Source organism: Thermobia domestica, chromosome 7 (genome assembly GCF_964235325.1).
Source record: "Thermobia domestica chromosome 7, izTheDome1.hap1.1, whole genome shotgun sequence".
Taxonomy (NCBI): Eukaryota; Metazoa; Arthropoda; class Insecta; order Zygentoma; family Lepismatidae; genus Thermobia; species Thermobia domestica.
This window is the reverse complement of record NC_137460.1, coordinates 238,254,157-238,276,516: the sequence shown is the minus strand read 5'-3', so window position 1 is coordinate 238,276,516 and position 22,360 is coordinate 238,254,157. Positions and strand designations below refer to the sequence as shown.

The 22,360-nt window shown below is 37.2% G+C and overlaps 1 protein-coding gene across 1 annotated transcript; it reads right to left on the bottom strand.

The window, feature by feature from the left end:
* Positions 1–7,238: 7,238 nt before the first annotated feature.
* On the bottom strand, positions 7,239–21,546 carry LOC145690781 (uncharacterized). Its single transcript, XM_081766037.1, has 4 exons — positions 20,061–21,546; positions 13,285–13,456; positions 11,507–11,603; positions 7,239–7,384 (listed from the first exon to the last, which is right to left on the bottom strand). The coding sequence occupies exons 1-4, from the start codon at positions 20,190–20,192 to the stop codon at positions 7,339–7,341; spliced, it is 447 nt and encodes a 148-aa protein (XP_081622163.1). The 5' UTR covers positions 20,193–21,546; the 3' UTR covers positions 7,239–7,338.
* Between the last annotated feature and the right edge of the window lie 814 nt (positions 21,547–22,360).

Sequence of the window (22,360 nt, the reverse complement as noted above, 5' to 3'; positions counted from 1 at the left end):
TTCTGCCGCACACTGTGGTTGTCATATTCAATACCATTACGGTTCATTTCTATAAGGAAAACTTTATACTAGCTGAACCTACGCTCTCTACACAGCGCATCATTCACACATGAGCATTCCTCACAACACCTGTACATATCTCTTTAAAACACAAGTGAAGGACGTCTTGATTTAAAAAATCAGCATAAGGGATATCATAAAGGGGATATGTTTTCGATGACCTTTCTCAATATCTCGCACCGTTTGCAAGATTTGAGCCTACTTCCAGTTAGAGTTTCTAATTCATGTATAATCAGTGTTTTCTTTCTTCTTGTATGCAGTATGTAATAAGCAAATACATTACACACACAATTAATTATTATGTCAGCTATATACCAGTAGCGGTTCGTGGTCTGTAGAAGCACCGGTTCCAATGTTGCAATATCAAAGGTATGTAGTTATTCGCAAGTGTTCCCCTCCCCAGCATTCTTGAGTCTTATTCAAAAATATTCAGGAAATATGAAGAGGAAAGTCCTTTTAAGCTCCATTTATATATTTATTGATTAATTGATTTATATATGTTATTTCCTTTTTTTCAAACAACCACTATCAATGTACGTTTATACACTATTTATATACAAACCTTCTACGTTCATGCTATTGAACAAGAGATAAATCGAATATATAGCATGTGCTGTAAGCCATGAATCTAAAAAAAGGAAAAAAGCAAGAAAATTGCATATATTCATCCACGCAATTAAACAAAATTATTTAATTAAGTAAACTGTGCATTAACTTAAAATGGAAGGTCTTTCTTCGTTCTTTCCGAGCTTCAAATTTTTCTATGACTTCATTGAAATCTGAAATGCTGCTCGCCAAGTTTTTCAGAATGGAAAGCATCGCTACTGCAAATATTTTCCGCTTTATTTTCTTTAGGGTACAGAAACACCTCTCCTCCGACAATATGCATTTTCTTAGCATTTCTTTGTATGAATATAAGAAACAAAATGTTCATTTTCAGTGAGTACGTATTTTTGTCTGCTGTTCTACTATAAAGAAGCATGAAATATAAGATTTTTTCCATGGAAAATTATAAAAAAAAATAAGAGTTGAACATTAAAGAAATTTAGGCTAAAGAAGACAGATGAGTATTGAAAGTGATTTGAGATTAATTTTTTATGCGCCAGAAATCGAACACGGGATCATGTACACAAACGAAACAGAGCTAAGACATTTTCTTCTTCAAGACCCGATCCCCCCCCCGAATAGGATAATTTTTATTTTAAAAATAAAATCTATCCCAAGAATGTTTACGTTTGTATTATAAATGTAAAATAAAATCTATTGACTTCGAACGAACGCCCCCCAAACATTCAGCCTGTATCCGCTCCTGCTACCACCAGACGCGTATTTGTTCTTTGCGAGTTTCTGTTTGGTGAATAAATTCTTTCTTCCAAGCGTCTATATCTCACTCAATCTATCAGTTAAGTCAAGCGCTGCCAAGCGGAGGAATTCGTAACTACTACAGAAGCTGACTATATACCAGTTGAGAAGGAAGTAGCAACTGGAAGAGCGCAGTACGGGAGGATAGGAGCAATGCAAGAATAAATCTACTTCCTCATGTTAAGAGATAGGAGGTCGCTGCTATATGCTCAATGTTACTGCTTCCAGTGGCAACGCTCCCTGCAACTGGATTTGTAAATCACTCTCTTTCAGTTTTTTATTTTTTTTAAATGCATCAATACTGTTTTGCGCTCAAGAGCAAAAGTTTATTTTTTACTGATACACTACTTTAATACTTAAAAATATCTTTAGTATTATAAAAATGCCGGCTGTCCAACATGCAACATATAGTACCAGCCACCGCTGCAATATACGGTATTCCTTGGCCAAAACACTCCAAACAAAGATTCACCTTAGCCGGAGAAATTGTTATCCTTCGTTTTTCATTTTCATTTCGCCATGGAACTAACGCCTGAGAGATATACAACTATGTTGTGTTGGAATATATACCTCATAAAATACAGTGTCTTCCAAAAGTCCTGCAGAAAAGTAAAAAGCTGTAACTTTGTAATCATTTATTGTATTTGTACAAAAGTTTTAGTGGACTTGTAAGAAAGTCTGACATTTAGTTTCCAAGCATTTTTTTCAACGCCAAACCTCCAACTGAGCACCATTTACGTCCAAACATTGCTGAAGTCTTTTTGGGAATCCAAGAATGGCATTTCGACGTGCTTCATCTGTAATACTCCCAATCACATCACGTATCTTCTTCCGGAGGTCCTGAACATCTTTCGGTTTTTGCTTGTAAACTTCTGTCTTCACATTGGAACTCGCAGCTCCAAGGATCTGCGTTTCAATGATTTCGCAACACGCTTTCCTGCACGGACTGAATCACTTCAACACTGGTTGTTAGCCTTTCGCTAGGAGACAAGTCTAGGACACTTCCGGTAGCTAGGAACTTATCTTACCATTTCTTGATACTTGAAGCTGTAGGTGGTTGTTTCTGATATTTTTGTCGGAATTTTCTTCTCACCAAAACACTAGATTTTAATTACTCACAAAACCACGCCATACACTGCGCTTTCTCTTGAGTAGACGCCATCTTTGATACGTGATTTGCAATTATGAGGTCAATGTTTACATCCGCTCATTGTTGCCAACAAAAATTTTAACATTTCCACTAAATATTACAAACAAAATACAAAATTGTAAGTAGTACTTTCAAAGTTGCAGCTTTTTACTTTTTTGCAGGACTTTTGGAAGACTCTGTATGGTGCTTTACTTTTTTTAACTTTCAACACTTCCACTTACCCCTAAAAATGTAATAAAGAAATAACTGCCACTTTTTTAAGTATTCAATTAGAACTGGATAACCTACATAAAATTTGGAATCGACCAGCGGAAACAGCATGTTTCTAGCGTTTTGTGATTTTCAACATCTTATTGGCCAAAGATTGGAGACAAACATGTAAACTTTTCCTTGGAGACAAACATATAAACCTAGCATTTTAATATATAGATTTTAAAGTCAATAACTTTAAATAATCGTCTCATCACATTTCACATTTCTTCTAACCACACTGTTTAACGTTACCTTCCCTCTGATCAACACAACCTTCCAACTCCGCATTTATAATTTCTATGTACGAAACTAATCACATCCTATGTTTCTTCTAGCCAATCCAACTCGGCTTAAACTTGTCTTTCCTCCTTTCAGCCGCAGCTCTGCTTGATAATCTCTGCACCCTCCAATTGTATAATTTCTACATACGCAATTGTATGTACTCCCTCTTATCCCATTTTTCTTCTAACCAAGCGTTGTTTCACTTAACTTTGCCTTACATCTCATCAGCTGAAGTCTGTTTTATACGTTCTGCACATTTATTGTACAATTTTTACATACGCCACTCTATGTCCTACCATCATTTCCATCTCAGTCCATTTTTCTTCTAATCAAGACTAATACTAAGTGACTTTCAATTTCCTCAAATAAATCACAGCTCTGTTCAACACGCTTGTACTCCCCATAATGTCTACGTATGCCAATGTACCTCGATTGTATCTTCCCTCCCATATTTCATCTAACCAAGCTTAACGATTTTTTACCTTTGTCTTTCTACTAATCATCCAGAACTTTGCTCCCATTTTTAATTTCTACGCCCCAGAGTTAAACGCTCTAGCACTAAGCTACTATGGTCCCGGTCCCAGCTACTGTATTTATCACAAACTTAACTTCCCGATCTTGCATCAAACCAAAGACTTGACATAGTACCCAGACAGCACAATGCACGTACAGTATCCGTATAGTACATGTACAATTGCACGGATGCAACATGTGCATCATCTGTATAAATGCACGCCTGTACATGTGATGCACATATACATCACAAGTCCTATTCAACATCTTCACGTGCACAGGACATGTGCAGTGCACACGTCCTGCACAAATGATTTCCACGTTCCGCACAGTTGATTTACACGTTACACGTATTCGATTTACATGTAGTGCACAGGTGATTTACATCTAGGACAGCGGTGATTTACACGTAGCACACAGGTGATTTACACGCAGTACCCAGATGATTTACATGTAGGAAAGAGGGGATTTACATGTAGCACATAGGTGATTTACATGTACGATAGAGGTGATTTACACGCAATACCCAGGTGATTTACATGTAGGACAGAGGTTATTTACATGTAGAACACAGGTGATTTACACGCAGTAAATGCACAATTGCACGGATGCAACATGTGCATTATCTGTATAAATGCACGCCTGTACATGTGATGCACATAAGCGTCACAGGTCCTATTCAACATCTTCACGTGCACAGTACATGTGTATTGTACACGTCCTGCACAAGTGATTTACGCCTTCCGCACAGTTGATTTACACGTAGCACGTATTTGATTTACATGTAGGACAGAGGTGATTTACATGTAGTACATGTACAATTGCACGGATGCAACATGTGCATCATCTGTATAAATGCACGCCTGTACATGTGATGCACATATACATCACAAGTCCTATTCAACATCTTCACGTGCACAGGACATGTGCAGTGCACACGTCCTGCACAAATGATTTCCACGTTCCGCACAGTTGATTTACACGTTACACGTATTCGATTTACATGTAGTGCACAGGTGATTTACATCTAGGACAGCGGTGATTTACACGTAGCACACAGGTGATTTACACGCAGTACCCAGATGATTTACATGTAGGAAAGAGGGGATTTACATGTAGCACATAGGTGATTTACATGTACGATAGAGGTGATTTACACGCAATACCCAGGTGATTTACATGTAGGACAGAGGTTATTTACATGTAGAACACAGGTGATTTACACGCAGTAAATGCACAATTGCACGGATGCAACATGTGCATTATCTGTATAAATGCACGCCTGTACATGTGATGCACATAAGCGTCACAGGTCCTATTCAACATCTTCACGTGCACAGTACATGTGTATTGGACACGTCCTGCACAAGTGATTTACGCCTTCCGCACAGTTGATTTACACGTAGCACGTATTTGATTTACATGTAGGACAGAGGTGATTTACATGTAGTACATGTACAATTGCACGGATGCAACATGTGCATCATCTGTATAAATGCACGCCTGTACATGTGATGCACATATACATCACAAGTCCTATTCAACATCTTCACGTGCACACGTCCTGCACAAATGATTTCCACGTTCCGCACAGTTGATTTACACGTTACACGTATTCGATTTACATGTAGTGCACAGGTGATTTACATCTAGGACAGCGGTGATTTACACGTAGCACACAGGTGATTTACACGCAGTACCCAGATGATTTACATGTAGGAAAGAGGGGATTTACATGTAGCACATAGGTGATTTACATGTACGATAGAGGTGATTTACACGCAATACCCAGGTGATTTACATGTAGGACAGAGGTTATTTACATGTAGAACACAGGTGATTTACACGCAGTAAATGCACAATTGCACGGATGCAACATGTGCATTATCTGTATAAATGCACGCCTGTACATGTGATGCACATAAGCGTCACAGGTCCTATTCAACATCTTCACGTGCACAGTACATGTGCAGTGCACACGTCCTGCACAAGTGATTTACGCCTTTCGCACAGTTGATTTACACGTAGCACGTATTTGATTTACATGAACGACAGAGGTGATTTACATGTAGTACATGTACAATTGCACGGATGCAACATGTGCATCATCTGTATAAATGTACGCCTGTACATGTGATGCACATAAGCGTCACAGGTTCTATTCAACATCTTCGGATGCGCAATACCTACCATGCACACGTCCTGCACAAGTGATTTACACCTTCCGCACATTTGATTTACACGCAGTACCGAGAGGATTTTCATGTAGGACCCAGGTGATTTCCTCGTAGTGTAGAGGTGATGTAAAAGCATATTAGAGATACAACGAAAAAAAAGGAGTTTATATATTTGGTGCCTTACGCAGTTCAAATACAACATTGTAAACGTCTTCTTGAAAAGTAACAGAGTTACATGTAACGAAAAAGCAATTATATACTTACCCAAAATTACTGACTCGTGCACTACTCTACCGCACCATTAACGTTCCAGGTCAGTAATCCCAAAGTTCTATATTCCAATCCCCCCCCTCAAAAGGCAGCTACAGCATATTCTCGTCACCTGAAGACGAGACAATATGGTACTCTGACGAAACTTTGTTTATCAGTAGCGTATATATTAACAAACCACTGTCACGAGCATTTAGACAATATTTTTCTTTCTTCCTACACATATATCATTATAGACTTTTCATTTTGCTATGCAGCATATTGGGTATCGTACCATTAGGGCCTGGAAGTTGAAGACCTTACCTAAAAAAAATTTTTAAAAAGCCTAAACATATTAAGAAAATGACCTAAATTTGGAAAAAAATACTTAAAATATGATAAAATCAATAATGATACACTTAATGTGTATAATATTTAAATAATACACAATTCTGGTGATATGTTGAACAGAAAAAAAAATTGCAAATTTGCATTTTCGTCGCCCTGTTTCTGCTGTTCATTTTGAACTACTTGGAGGACAATCCTCACAAGCATCTACTGTCTGGTCATACCTACTATACCTGCTCCAGTCATTCAAGGGTTCCTATTGTCAGAGATTATTACAGAAAACTATGTTTAAGAGTTTCTAATTGAGAATGGGCAGCAAAACTGTAGTTGAAAAAAGGTCAAGTACCAAAACCAGCTGTTAAGACTTAAAGGGAAATGGGGACCAATAAGCCAAATATGACTTAAAACTAAGCATTTTCTGGCCTAAAATGACCCGAAATTAACATATATTATGGTGTTCCTCTTACCTTCGGGCACTTGGGAAAAACTATCTTTAACTTCCGACCCCTATATATGATACTGAAAATATTAAGAAAGAAAAAACTCATACTTGTCTGAATAATTAGGTTCTGAACTTATAAACAGTTGTGGTTTGCATATATATTTTTTTCTTTTAATACAGTGCTTGGTTTGTCAACATAGCTTTTACATAGTATGATTTCATCAAAAGCCATCATGGAGCTATTTCAGATTTAAAATATATGCTTGATAAAGCAAAGTGGCCTCAACTCAATCACAAGTGAAACTAGATTTTAAACAAAATCCAAGTGCAAAAATGTTTATATATTCTATTAACCGTAACTTGGTGCAACTCCGCTGTAATTTTATGGAAATAGTAGGTATTACAACATTGATAACAACTGATTATATATATATCTATACATTTATTTCTTATTAAATATAAAAAGTAATCTACAAGATGGTTGTAGTTTTTTTTTCTTTCTTTTAATTTACTTTCTCCGATAAATCCTTGGCCTCAGTCCTCTGCATCCTGTAAAGAGAAGTTTTAAAAGTAATACAGTAAGTGCAGACACTAAATCAATCTATTTAAACTAAATCACAGTCATATTCTTAGCATAGTTTGAGATTAAGAATTTAAATATGGTCCATCCAAATTATACATGCCATACCATTTTCTCCAGAAACAAAGCTAAAGACTACCATTTAAGCTCAATAAATCACCACCATCAGCATCTCTGAAATAAGATTTCTTAGGGTATTGAATCAATTCCAGTAAGAGTATTTAAATTAGCAATTTGAAAACGAGGCTGGCTTTTTATCGACAGGTGGCAATCCTGTGCAAACGTGTGTTGAAAACACTGGTAGAACATCTCATGAGTAAATGGTACTAAATGCACTGACCTTGAATGACATTGACAAGTGTGGGTTTAAGTACACGTAAAACTGAGTTATTACAACAGGAGTAAATGTATGAGCATGCTTGTTCACCCCGTGCTCATTCGTACGGACAGTGAAGGATGAGAATAAACTCAAGACTGGATGCAGTAAGAACTATGAGAAGTGAATTTGGTAGAGAAATTGAGGTGAATGTTCACGGATGATCGAAACACTACACTTCGAATGCCTTCTGAAAAGTTCAAAATGAAGACGAAAGCTGTGAGGCAACGCATAACGAAGAAAAATCTAGCACAAATGGAAGTTTTATGTTACCTAAGCTACGGGAAGTGGGTTGAAAGTAAGAAACAATATTCAGAGAAGCAAGCAAGATGAAAAAGATTTATTTTTGTGGCATGAACAACCAATAAAAACGTTGCCTTTTCCATATTATCAATTGTATATAACTGGCTGATCTCTACCACGTTATGCAAGATAGGCAGAAGTATATACAGTAGTGCACTCTGTATTCCTCTCTGCGAGCGGCCGAGGATGGTTTAGAGTATGAAATGCAAATAAGTTACGTACCTGCCCTTGAAATTATATTCATTTTCATACAAATTAAACGTTATAGGGGTTCAGATCCGACGGACTTCCTGTCAGTGCGCCCCTGACTTATATGACTCACAGTGAAACAAATTTATAAATCTTATTGCTATCAAGTACAATGGCATTATTAATAAATTTTTTTAGATATTCATATTTCAAGTCATGTTACTAGATACTGACAAGTAAACCTTACGTTTGGGTGAATCGAGTTGCTGACTGAGACACATATGAGAAAGTAGTACTAAATGTGGTCAGTATTTCAGTGAAGTTGTAGGTGCGAAGCTCCAGGGGTTTAGGAGATACAGCTACTAGAACATCACATGGAAGTACAGAATAGTCTTCATACAATTGGAGGTAAAAGCCCTGTAAGACCTCTTGTAACTACAAAAGGTGAATAATAAATATATGGGTACATATTAGGGCTAGCAGGAAGTCATATAGTAAGTGTATACCTGACGGCGGCCATCTTGAAATCCGCCATTTTGAATTAAGGTTAAGTTTTTAAAATAGGAATAAGGTCATATGATACATGATTTAAGGCGCAAATTTAATCAGAAGAACAATGGTGATGTTAATTTTGATTTACGCGCAATTGGTAAAAAGTTACAGGGAAATTAAATATTGTTGCAGCATATGTATTAGTCCTTTACCCCACCTTGTAAATTTTATGTTAATGATAATAATTAAATAAAAAGCAGGTGGAAAAGCATTCCACGTGATAGAAAGACAATCTTACAATCTTGCTATTACTTGATTCGTGGAGTGCAAACAAAAACGACATTCTTTCGTCACAGTGTGTGCCCTAAGGAGTTACACTGATCAAGCGACTGATACCTAGTGGTTGTACGGGCATGATTCAGCCTCTAGATGTTCACTTCTTTCGCCCGTACAAAGCATTTGTTCGTTTCATTACTGATACAGCAGTAACAGAAAGTGACGTGAACATATGGCATCGTGATAGGTTCATACAACTTCAGTCGTTTACAATTTACCAGTTCAGTGCTTCTCGTTTTCCCAGTATGATTCGATTCGCTTTCAATCAGGCTGGATATTTGAATGAAGAACCTGGACCTTGCATCGCTCCTTACGACTACTGCTTTGACGGAATTGTTAACGACAAATGTGTCAAGTGTAACTCGATTGCCTTTGTCAGGTGTGCTCACTGTGAGCAGAGCATTTGTGCACGTCATGCATTCTTTTCTGAACTACATATTGATTGTACTAATTGAGGACTTTTCTGGAAAAAAGACTCAAGTTCAATTATGACTCAATTCCACTTTGGTCATTTTTCCTTAAATTAGCAACTTGTTTATGCGATAACAAATGCTGGTTAATGATAAAGCAAAAATGGTTATACTGTTGGATTTATGGTAAAATTTGCTATTAATAAGGTGTTAATGTTATGCGTTTTGTTTAAAACTTTTGTCTGATTCAAAATGGCGGATTTGAACATGGCCGCCATCAAGGCAACTCTTACCATAGACCTAATATTTATCCACCTGCTTTTTATTTAATTATTATCATTAACACAAAATTTACAAGGTGGGTAAAGGACTAATACATATGCTGCAACAATATTTAATTTCCCTGTAACTTTTTACCAATTGCGCGTAAATCAAAATTAAAGGCACCATTGTTCTTCTGATTAAATTTGCGCCTTAAATCATGTATCACATGACCTTATTCCTATTTTAAAACTTAACCTTAATTCAAAATGGCGGATTTCAAGATGGCTGCCGTCAGGTATACCCTTACTATATGAATTCCTGCTAGCCCTAATATGTACCCATATATTTGTTATTCACCTTTTGTCGTTACAAGAGGTCTTACAGAGCTTTTACCTCCAACTGTATGAAGACTATTCTGTACTTCCATGTGATGTTCTGGTAGCTGTATCTCCTAAACCCCTGGAGCTTCGCACCTACAACTTCACTGAAATACTGACCACATTTAGTACTACTTTCTCATATGTGTCTCAGTCAGCAACTCGATTCACCCAAACGTAAGGTTTACTTGTGAGACACTGGAAGACTAAGTACTGCTTAAAATTTAACCCAAAATATGCAAAAACACAGTGGCAAATTTGTGTAAGAAAAAAAGATCCTATATCCTAGATAAGCGATCGGCAAAATCCATATTCTCTGTCTGCGTGCCTGTAAATCGAATAGTGCAATGACGGGACATCGGATTATCCTCCTTCCTAACTCAGCGTTGCAATCCTGACGTAAAGGTTTCTTCTTTTTTTCAACTAATATAATGTACATTTTGAATTTAAACAATACTAGTAAGATTCTTAAGAAACATTTCTTTTACTATCAATGAGTCAATTTCTTTTTATCATCAGGTGGTACAGTGTTCCACATAAATATCGCAACTCTATAGTAGTACAATACTTTAATTTATGCATTTGAAATCAATATTTCGCTGGTTACCTGCCTATCAGGCGTTAGTTTAAGGTTAGATTGATTATGCAGCAACCTGCAGAACATTGATTTCAAATGTATTGCATAAGATAAAATCTTAAAACTGTAGTCGAGTTGCGATATTTATATTGAACACTGTACAAGACGAAAAAAAAAAATGAAATGTTCCTCTCTTTTCCGTCGATATTAACCTTTAAAAAAAAAGAAAAAGTTTGTTTGTGTCATATAAGTCTACAAATTTCTAATAGTTTGTAAAATACATAATCGTTCTCGCAGAATAAGAAAAAAGTCTTAAAGATCATGAAATCTCAAACACCCCCGAATCGCCCAGTTTTGTTCTAGTGTCCCCTTTGAAAATGAGAACGCCGCTGGAGAGCGTTAATATACACGTTGAGAATAGGTGCGTATAAATTATAGAGAATAAAGTTGAAAGAATGACTGCGTCAAAGGTTTTTTTTTTCTGCTTATAAATTACCTACGAGAGCAAACACATTTTATACTCCGTTAGCTACTCGCACATATTTCAAGGTAAAAGCACAGTTCCGCACCTCCTTGCCCGCTAGGTCCCAAGTATGCAAAAATGTCCGCCCTGTTGCCGACTTCTGATGTAGATTATAGTGACAATTTAAAGCTTGGAGACCACTTGTTAACCGTTCTTATTTTGAAAACTGCTGCAAAATTGCATGTAAATATTAAAATAAAGGCTTACGAATACATGAAAACCAAACATCAGAGGTGATACGTACCTTCGTGACCTCCTTGTTTTGGCGTGGTGCAGCCAATCACTTATCGCTTCCCTGATTTGCTCCTCCGAACACTCAGGATATAATTTCTTTGCAGATGCTAGAAAAAAATGTACATATGACTATGTTGATATATATGAAATTATACATTCATTAGTAAACTTAAATCCTAAAATAAGAACATCAAAAGTGAGAAAGAGAAACCCTAACAACAATTTTGGTATGCAATCCTTTTCCGTCTGAATGATACCTTGGTAATGAGATATTTGCTGTATTTACGAGAGTATAATACTTCACGCAATTTTTATACGGAACAGATAAAGAAAAACTATTTCGCATACAGCATACAGAGAAGTTTATGCTCCGATTTCCCCCCCCTCCCACTGCCTCTCTGTATTGAAGATTACTGAAATTGTCATTCCCAGCAGTGAGTCACTCACCACACCAATGACTCCCCTCTCAATCTAATTGACATTTTTATCATTTGCAGCAATTGTCAGTGACTTTTTAAGTAAATAAAAAAGTGCAGTCATTACAAAGCATATACGACGTATGATATTTTCGTCTTACAAGTTTAAATAATGTGGGGAGAGGATTGGAAATATTTTGTGTGATCTGGAATTGAACCAACGGCCATGTTTCACATGCCTTTCAAAATTATTGTTTATAATGAGAATCATTGTTTTAAGGTAATAAAATTTGGAACAATTCAGCGGTATAATTGAGTAAATATAGTAGAATTTTATGGCTTCTACTAACGCCAGAAAAAGAACCTATCAAATTAAAAATTCCTCACTTATTGAAATAATTAAACATAACTGTACTCATCTCACTTTTCTTCTGTTTGTTTTGTTTTTGGTGGGGTCTGTGTTACTACAAACACTCAACTTACATTCTATTGCAAAACAGTATATTTTATATCAAAGAACAATTTGTTACTCAAAAAGAAACAATATACAGGGTGCTTCAGGAGGAAAGGTCAATAATTTGAGAGGCGGTCAGATTTGTCGACTACAACAATCAAGTTTACATAAACATATACGTTTTAAACCTTTGTTTCAGATATATCACTACATGAAGTTTAATGCATGGTGACAAGGGTACACTGCAATTATGTTGAAATGCGTACTGTGATACTATAAGACACGAGAATGGTAACTAATGTAAAGAGGACTGAGGAGGATACTACAGGATTAACACTACTCATAATTGGCACCAATGGTCCGCGGAAAACCAACATGCTTCATGCGAACAGTTACCAGATGGAACTTTCGTGTTGACAGTGCACCATACCTTCATCTTTTGCAAAATACTTTCCCTCCGTATTTGGAGGATAGTATTCTTTCTACGCATCATGTGATACCAAATGGACGGTGAACCGTTTTCACTCGACTATCACCCAGTGCCTTCACGCAAAATACTAGTCGTTGGATTGGATGTTTTGGGCTAGTCTAATGGCCACCTAGGCACCTGTTCTAACACCCTTGGGCTACTGTATGGGTGGTTGAAAGAAAAGGTGTACAGTGTTGGTAAATAACAGCGGGAACATAAAATTAATGAAACTGTTTCAACGTAACTCCAATGTACACATTTCCTTGTCCACATGTACCAAATTCATATAGTAATATCCCTGAAACAAAGTTTATATGGACTTCTTGTTCTGGACATGCTTGAGCACAACCTAATTATTGCCCTTTCCCAATAAACACCCTATAAACTATCAAGCATTGAAGACAATGCGATCACGATTTAAAAAAAAAAAATGCACAAAAAAATCTTACCAACAATAAACTTGTAGGTTTGTGTCTCCACAAACGACAGCTTCCTCACACAATTTATTCCCGACTTTCCTGTGAGGCTATACAGCTCAGCAACTTCATCCACCACGACACGACGAAGAATATTCTGTGCTAGTTGTTTTGGAGTTTTTCCACCACTCGCCAACATTTGAAACTGAAAGTAACATTGTATCGATTGTGCTGTGTTAATGCAGCGAAAAAATTTCATGCATATAAATAATATTTTTCAATATTTAGTTAATGTTAGAGCAAATAATCACCATAAATTATTTCTTGTGATTAAGTTATCTGCCAAGGTTACATATCTTTTATATGATGTGAAATGTGGTGGCAAAAATAAATCAGCAAATCTGATGAAAACTAGGATCCAATTTGGATAGATTAATACATCTTACTTTTAAACAATCAATGTTATTGGTAGTTTTTTTTTTTTCAATGTTACTTTCGTTTGTTTGCTGAAGAAACCAACCTAGGAAATGCATTACATTTTTTGCCAACTCCACTGTTTTTACTTCATAGAGCATGTGGAGGAATGTAGTACTATCCGAGTTCCCATGATCGCTAAAGAAGATAATTCTTTAATGTGTGACTTTTTGAATGTGTCTTAATTCTGCAAATTTGATAAAATTATACATATACATAGTCAATATACACATACATTCTTAGTTGTTGAAAACTTTTTACACAATTTAACTTATAGAAAAAAACATGCATACGGATGAAACGTATTTAATAACTTCAAAATGTCAACTCTTACGACAATTTAGTATTCAGCACCAATGTTGTAAATGTCAAGTTTTTGTCTTACACATGAATATAGAAGCGAGCAGTCAATATAAAAGTGAGCAGAAAGTGAAGTTTAATTTCAGAGCACAATAAGATAAATAACAGACACTCAATATTCTATTATTACAATGAAATAGTGAGAGTAGCAATATAAAAAGTATCATACAAACATCCCTTTCAAATTAATACAATTGCCATGACTTCAGAAAAATATGTATTTCGTAAATTCACAACCTTACTCATGCAAAGCGACGAATTTTTTTTTTTTTTTTAATTTAATAAGTTAGAACACTGAAATAGAAGATTGACGGACTGTGCCATCAGTACTACTTTTAGTTGTTTATATTCACAATGAGGAGTATTAATGGTGCTATCTAGTAGGAAAAAAAAAATAACAATGGTAAATCTCATACAGGATGTACGCGAATCTGAACCTATAAAGTGGAGATAATCTATGTATCTCCGGAAAACTTAGGTCAAAGTTAGATCAAATTCAGTCACCAAAAATCGGGAGCATTCTGCTAGGGAGCGCTACATAACTAACTTCTGTGAAAACAATTTATTTTCTGAAATGTTATAAAGTCTATAAATGTCTACTCACGTAATATTGTCTTGGTTGCTCATTATAGGTAACTATTTCAGACTCCTGGATTTTTCACCTTTGTGCTCTAGAAAAGATACAACAGAGCTTCTAACAACATTGAGGATTTTCATTGACTTTCAATGGAAATCTTGAAGTTCCAGAAAGTTCTCGTCAGGACGTTTTCCGTGACCTTTTCAGGACGTTTTTACGAAACACTTTTATTTCCAGGGTTTCCAGGACGCGTGTGGACCTTGCATATTATGTACAGCAATATTGGAAGACGTTGGGATATGTTGGTGAATACCAACACACCTTAATGCCGAAACAATACTGCTGCACACACTGCTGAAAGAAAATGCTAACACAGCTTGCGTTACAAGAGTCTGGAGCACGGTAAGGTTCCTCAGCTAAGCTTCATTGAGGAAGAATAAGCACATAGGAAACAGAAAAAAAAAAATGAACAGAGGAGGATAGTAAAGAGCAAATTTTTTAAAAAAAAGTAATAGTGAGGATTAGTGACTTGTCCCTTAAAAAATGCTATGACTTATTTAGCATATTGCTAATATGTAGCAACTTAAATCATCACTGGAACTGTCTTTGGCTTGTATTTTTAATAATGCAATCACTAAAAATATAGGAAATATAGGAGAAGATTAAAATATAGGACAAATATACACACATTTCCAAACAAATAAGAAAAAATAGGAAAAAGAGGACAGCTGGGAGCCCTGCATAACATCACTTAGGAACTAGTGTGTGCCTTATTCAAATATCCATGTTTCAGAATCGTGCGGCATTTGCGCATTAAAGCTTAGAGAGGCATTTCGGAAATGCTCCGGAAATTTGAAGTACTAATCAACTGCCTCTACAGAAATTGATGCGCAAATGCCGCACGATTCTGAAACGTGGATATTTGGATAGGACACATACTAGTTCCTATGTGACGCTTTGACCCGACCACGATTGGTCCCATAGTACTGGAGCCATGGATCCTTAAAGTTAATTTTCTCACGTTTTCGGTAGTGTAACACCTAACAGTTGTACAACGTATTTAGCGCCATACTAATATATATAAATTAACTGGCCCGTGTGGACAAATAATAAATATCTCATGGCGTTTGTCGTATACATAATTAAAAACTTCCTATTAGTTTCCAAAAATAGCGGAAAAATTATAGTATGTAGATACGACCTAGTTTCCCACATTTAAGAAAATGAAAGTATTATGAAAGAAAACACTTCAATTTTTACCATATCTTTCTTACATATTACTACACAGTTATTTCGCGTCAAATCACATTTGTAATATGCTCAAATTTAAATTTTGTGTGTTCTGAAAACAAGTTTTAAAGTCAAATCTAGCACACACAATCCATTTACATTATTGTGGACAATTTAGTTTCAATTCACTATTTGGGAGGCGCGGTGGCTCAGTGGTAGAGCGTTCACCTCTGGTGCTTGGGGTCCCGGGTTCGATCCCAGCCCCCGCCAAGTGAGCTTTGTGGTGGACAAACACCGTGCTCGTGGGTTTTCTCGGGGTACTCCCGTTTTCTCCCACTTTCTTCATTCCACCATTTTACTCATCTCTCATTATCACCGTCTCCTTTAGCCTAACCGGCATAACCGTGGGACGTAAAACTCAAAGATTTCATTTCATTTTTTCAATTCACTATTTACAAAGATTCATAAGTGACTATGAAAAATTTAATAGCAGTGAAGGAAAAAATATCCTAACTAGATAACACTCATAAATCATTCAAACTCAGCTCTTTTTTGATAAGATTGTGCTTTTTCTCGTACTACTTTATTTTTTGTAAGAATCTACATAACGGGTTAAAGACATGACTGAACAGAGCTTTGATTTTTTTGTGAAGTGCAAATTTCGTGCATTATTACAGAGAGAGAGAGAGAGAGAGAGAAAATGACAATAGCATAACAGACAACAGGGCGCAAAATTTCAAAGTCAGACTCACTCGCCAATACAAAAATGATGGTCGCCAGTATCTCTCACGTACAAATTATGAGAGGTCCCCCTCCCATGGTCCTTGGTTTGACAAAGAGATTGCATTCGGGCATAAAATTTGAAACCAAGTTATCTATTCTAGGCACTGGGCTATCCCCCAGCTGTTCTAGCTTCAAAGACATCCAAGAGAAATTGTCCATTTGGACACGAAACCGGGGTTAACTGGTCACAAATGTGATTGCCGACTCACTCACGAAGGACTCTTGATAAAAATACGTTGTACTGATCTTTACATAAGCTTGCTTGTTAATAGCTATAATTGTCAAGAGTAGGGATGGCCAGAACCGGTTCCTGTTGGAACAGTTTTTCGGGTCTGAACGGATCCGGTTCTAGAAGATCCGGTTCAACAACCGGTTTTTCGGATCCAGGTCCGGAACCGGTTCTTCGGATCCAGGTCTGTAACCGGTTCTGGAACTGGGTTTTCGGATCCAGGTCTGGAACCGAAACTTTGTGACGATCCCTACACTAAACACGAGCGGGGGGCCGCGGTGGCTCAGTGGTAGAGCGTTCACCTCTGGTGCTTGGGGTCCCGGGTTCGATCCCAGCCCCCGCCAAGTGAACTTTGTGGTGGACAAACACCGTGTGCGTGGGTTTTCTCGGGGTTCTCCCGTTTCCTCCCACTTTCTTCATTCCACCATTTCATTCATCCCTCATCATCACCGTCTCCTTTAACCTAACCGGCATAACCGTGGGACGTAAAACAAAGATTTCATTTCATTTCACTAAACACGAGCTGCTGGAAGGCTGTGAACAGTGTGCTAGATGAAATGGTGGAAGCGACAGGCAGGCACCCAGGTGGCGGCCGCTTGTCTCATTTAGCTAAATTAACTGGGTAACTGGCAAACTTAATGGTTAAACAGGCAAATTGGCCAACTCATTTGGCTAAACACTCACTGGTGGACCAAAATAAAAACAAAAAACACTGGTGGACCAAAATAAAAACAAAAAAAAACTGGTGGACCAAAATTGTTTTCTGGGGGCACAAGAGAGTTTGGGCGGGGAGAGCACAAGCGCATGGTCCTCTTTGCAGTGTTTTGAAGGTGAAATTTGTGGCTCCTTTACGGGTCTTTGGGGGCTTTCGGATCCAAGTCTGAAACCGGTTCCTAAGAACCGGTTCTGGAACCGGAACTTTGTGGCCATCCCTAGTCAAGAGTCATTTCAGAAGGACTAAAAGACAAACAGTTACACAAGTAAAAACATTATACAGAATTATATATATAAATCGGGAAACTCCATTGGGAAAATCCTGTTATTTAAATGTATTTGTGTGTAAAATTTGAAGGTCAACATATCATAATCACTAGGCTAAAACTGAGGTATTAAATTAAAAATTGGGTATGTAGATATTCAATAAAATTAAAACAAAGTGAAATCCAAGCTGATGTTGGAAGCTACGTAGGCAGTTGATAAATTTTGCCAATTTCTATCAATATGTTTAAGCAGCCTTGGCTTCTTTATAAAACAAGTAGAAATATATAACTTGGTTTCATTTCGTATGTTTAGGCTTAAATTCCTTATGAAATACCAACGTTATCACGGAGAAGACTTTCGCTTAAAGAGACACCTCGAATTGCTACTTGCTTTACACCTGAAAGATGGACCGAGAATTGAACACGGGACCCCTCGATTAAAAGGTGAAAAGTAGATAAACGTAATGCGGATGGTTTGATATGTGGAAACGTCACCATAAAGTTCACACGATTTAAACATTTTTCTTTTCTTTTTTTTCTTGTTTAAACCATTTTTTTTTTCTGAAAAACCAGCTGGTTTAAACCAACCCTGCCTCGCAGAGTTATCTTTTGTGAAGTAAGTCACAGTGGAGATGTTACATGTGAGACCTACAGTAAAGAGTTGCCCTTAAGCTATATCCTGAATCAATTCGATCTATATTCAGATATCCTTTTTAAATATTGCATGTTGCAGTAAGGTCTTCAAAAAAATGCTTGTATGGGTTCACTCGAGCAGGCGGTTCTACCGAAAACAAAATTTATAGGTAAAATACGATGTGAAACACTTTTCGTAAAAGAAGCAGAGTGTAAATATAAGTAATTTCTGTCAGTGGATATCATATTGAAATACATTTTCAATGGTAGTGAACGTATTCTACATGTAACTATTTACTGAAGCGGAAGAATACAAGAATGCGAAGAAGGTGAAAATAAACTGCGGGAAAGTTCCGTTCGTGTTAGCAATGGACGACTGCGATAGATATAATGTAAGCATACGATTAGAGAGCGTCGATACGTGTGATAAAGAGCGTCGTATTATAGTTTTTCAAGCGTCATGGTAAGTGTAGAAAAGTAAAAATTCAGAGCATACGAATTTCTCCTCGCAGCAGACCATTTGTACGCGGGAAAGCAGTGAAGCCATTTTGAAATTAAGAATTACTACTATTATATAAGTGCTTTTGAAGGTAAAAATTATTGCAGATATTTAATGTATGTTTTCACTATCCTCGTTTATGCGTATGCCCTTGTTGCTGACCCGCCTGCTCCCTACGAACGCACCCCTTTGATCCGCTCGGGCCTCCTGCTGCGCTCCTGCCCTGATTCGGTTAGATAGCATTCGTGCTTTTTAGTGGCCACCTAGACAAGTTGGTTCGTGGTTTATGCATTAGCTCCTCATTTAGTGCATGTTCTGCAAAAAGAAACCGGAAAATGCAATAAATGCGTGTAAATTTCATAGAACCGTTTGCTCGAGTAATGCCTTTATACCTTTCTTAAAAGATGGCTCAAGAAAAATACATGCATACGATCAGGTTCTATTTTAACGGCAAGGTTCTTGATTACTGGTCCCTTCCCATTGAGCAGTAATAAAGACAGAAAACAACGTGCCCTGCGGGGTTCTAACCCGCCTTCACTCGCTAACGCTCGCTCGGCAATACTGTATAAGTTAAATGCATAAACTTAGTACAGAAAGAAACCTACCCAGCTACTAATCTATATGGGGGACCAGTAATCTAGAACCTTCCCTATTTTAACTATTACCCCTAATTCCCATTCTGGATTTGGTAATGATACTAGCATACCTTGATTTGATTGTAAATTATCTCGGAGGTTCTGCCGTTGGAACACTACCTCCTTTCAAATGTAGGGTTATGTATGCATAATTTATTTCATGTTAAAAGGACTACGTGATAATGACTCTTGCAGATCTTTCTTTAAAGAGATGCAAATCATGACAGTGCCTTCAATGTATATCTATAGCTTCAATGTCCCCTCCAAAAACATAAAATGTCAACTAATAAATACTGCTTGAGAAGAACAGGATGCATGTGTATACGGCAACATTAACACCAGTTTTATTATTTAAACGGGTGCTTTATTAAATTTTACAAATTACAGTAAAATTAAGTTCATCACTCACCTGATTATAATATAATGTTGAATTCTTCGCCTTCAACAACATTGGACAAACACCACCACACCACAGCTCGTACCCGACCACACAAATAAGCGCGCCGTGCATGGCTAATACACAGCTCCAACCAGTGCGCATGCGTGATTCGAAATAAAAATTAAATTAATAACTAATAGAGAAAAATAATATTTTACTTCCAAACAATAATAATCTTATTAAGATTATTATATTTACATATCTTTTTGTATGTATATAATCAGACACATGTCTATTCGGTTCTCACGTCATTTATTACATCAAAGCGAACACTGCACATTTTTTATGCTACTGAGAGAGCCTATTTATAGCGTGTCGATTTATCTGATTGAATATTTATTCCAATGTACTTAAGCCTTCGAAAAATGCAGGTTACATTATATTGTTTATTTAGAATGAGTAATATAATAATTTTTAAAAAATTGAACTTTCAATTAAAAATACTATAGCCATATTTAATGTAAATATTAGCAGAATGAAACTAAATACACTTGCACGGTATTACGAATGTGTCATACACATGTGCAGTAGCTGTGCAAATGCACATGTGCACACAACGGCTTAAGCACGGGTTATATAAATGTGTACTGCATCCACGCAAATGCACATGTGTACATAACGGCTTAAGCACAGGTTATATAAATGTGTGCTTCATCCATGCTAATGCACATGTGCACATGCACTTCTTAATCACGGGTTATGTGCGTGTGCATCATCCACACAACTGCATATGTGCACATAACGGCTTAAGCACGAGATATACAAATCTGAGCTTCATCCATGATAATGCACATGTGCACGTGCACTTCTTAATCACGGGTTATGTACGTGTGCCTCATCTATGCAAATGCACATGTGCATATAACGGCTTAATGACGGGTTATATAAATGCGTTTTTCATCCATGCTAGTGCACATGTGCACGTGCACTTCTTAACCACTGGTTATGTACGTGTGCCTATTCTACGGAAATGCACATATGCACGAAACGGCTTAAACACGGGTTATATAAATGTGTGCTTCATCCATGCAAGTGAACATGTGCACATACATGACTTAGTCACATGTTATGTGCGTGCGCTTCATCTACGCAAATGCACATGTGCATATCACGGCTTATGCACGGGTTATATAAATGTGTGTTTCATCCATGGTAATGCACATGTGCACATGCACTTCTCAATCACGGGTTATGTACGTGTGCATCATCCACACAATGCATATGTGCATATAACGGCTTAAGCACGTGATATACAAATCTGTGCTTCATCCATGATAATGCACATGTGCACGTGCACTTCTTAATCACGGGTTATGTACGTATGCCTCATCTACACAAATGCACATGTGCATATAACGGCTTAATGACGGGTTATATAAATGCGTTTTTCATCCATGCTAGTGCACATGTGCACGTGCACTTCTTAACCACTGGTTATGTACGTGTGCCTATTCTACGGAAATGCACATATGCACGAAACGGCTTAAACACGGGTTATATAAATGTGTGCTTCATCAATGCAAGTGAACATGTGCACATACATGACTTAGTCACATGTTATGTGCGTGCGCTTCATCTACGCAAATGCACATGTGCATATCACGGCTTATGCACGGGTTATATAAATGTGTGTTTCATCCATGGTAATGCACATGTGCACATGCACTTCTCAATCACGGGTTATGTACGTGTGCATCATCCACACAATGCATATGTGCATATAACGGCTTAAGCACGTGATATACAAATCTGTGCTTCATCCATGATAATGCACATGTGCACGTGCACTTCTTAATCACGGGTTATGTACGTATGCCTCATCTACACAAATGCACATGTGCATATAACGGCTTAATGACGGGTTATATAAATGCGTTTTTCATCCATGCTAGTGCACATGTGCACGTGCACTTCTTAACCACTGGTTATGTACGTGTGCCTATTCTACGGAAATGCACATATGCACGAAACGGCTTAAACACGGGTTATATAAATGTGTGCTTCATCCATGCAAGTGAACATGCGCACATACATGACTTAGTCACATGTTATGTGCGTGCGCTTCATCTACGCAAATGCACATGTGCATATCACGGCTTATGCACGGGTTATATAAATGTGTGTTTCATCCATGGTAATGCACATGTGCACATGCACTTCTCAATCACGGGTTATGTACGTGTGCATCATCCACACAATGCATATGTGCATATAACGGCTTAAGCACGTGATATACAAATCTGTGCTTCATCCATGATAATGCACATGTG

Coding starts and splice junctions, on each gene's coding strand:
- LOC145690781 (XM_081766037.1), bottom strand. CDS start 20,192: ATGCGCACTGGTTGGAGCTGTGTATTAGCCATGCACGGCGCGCTTATT. Junction 13,457..20,060: donor CAACATTATATTATAATCAG/GTGAGTGATGAA, acceptor TGTTACTTTCAG/TTTCAAATGTTGGCGAGTGG. Junction 11,604..13,284: donor AACCTACAAGTTTATTGTTG/GTAAGATTTTTT, acceptor ATTTTTTTCTAG/CATCTGCAAAGAAATTATAT.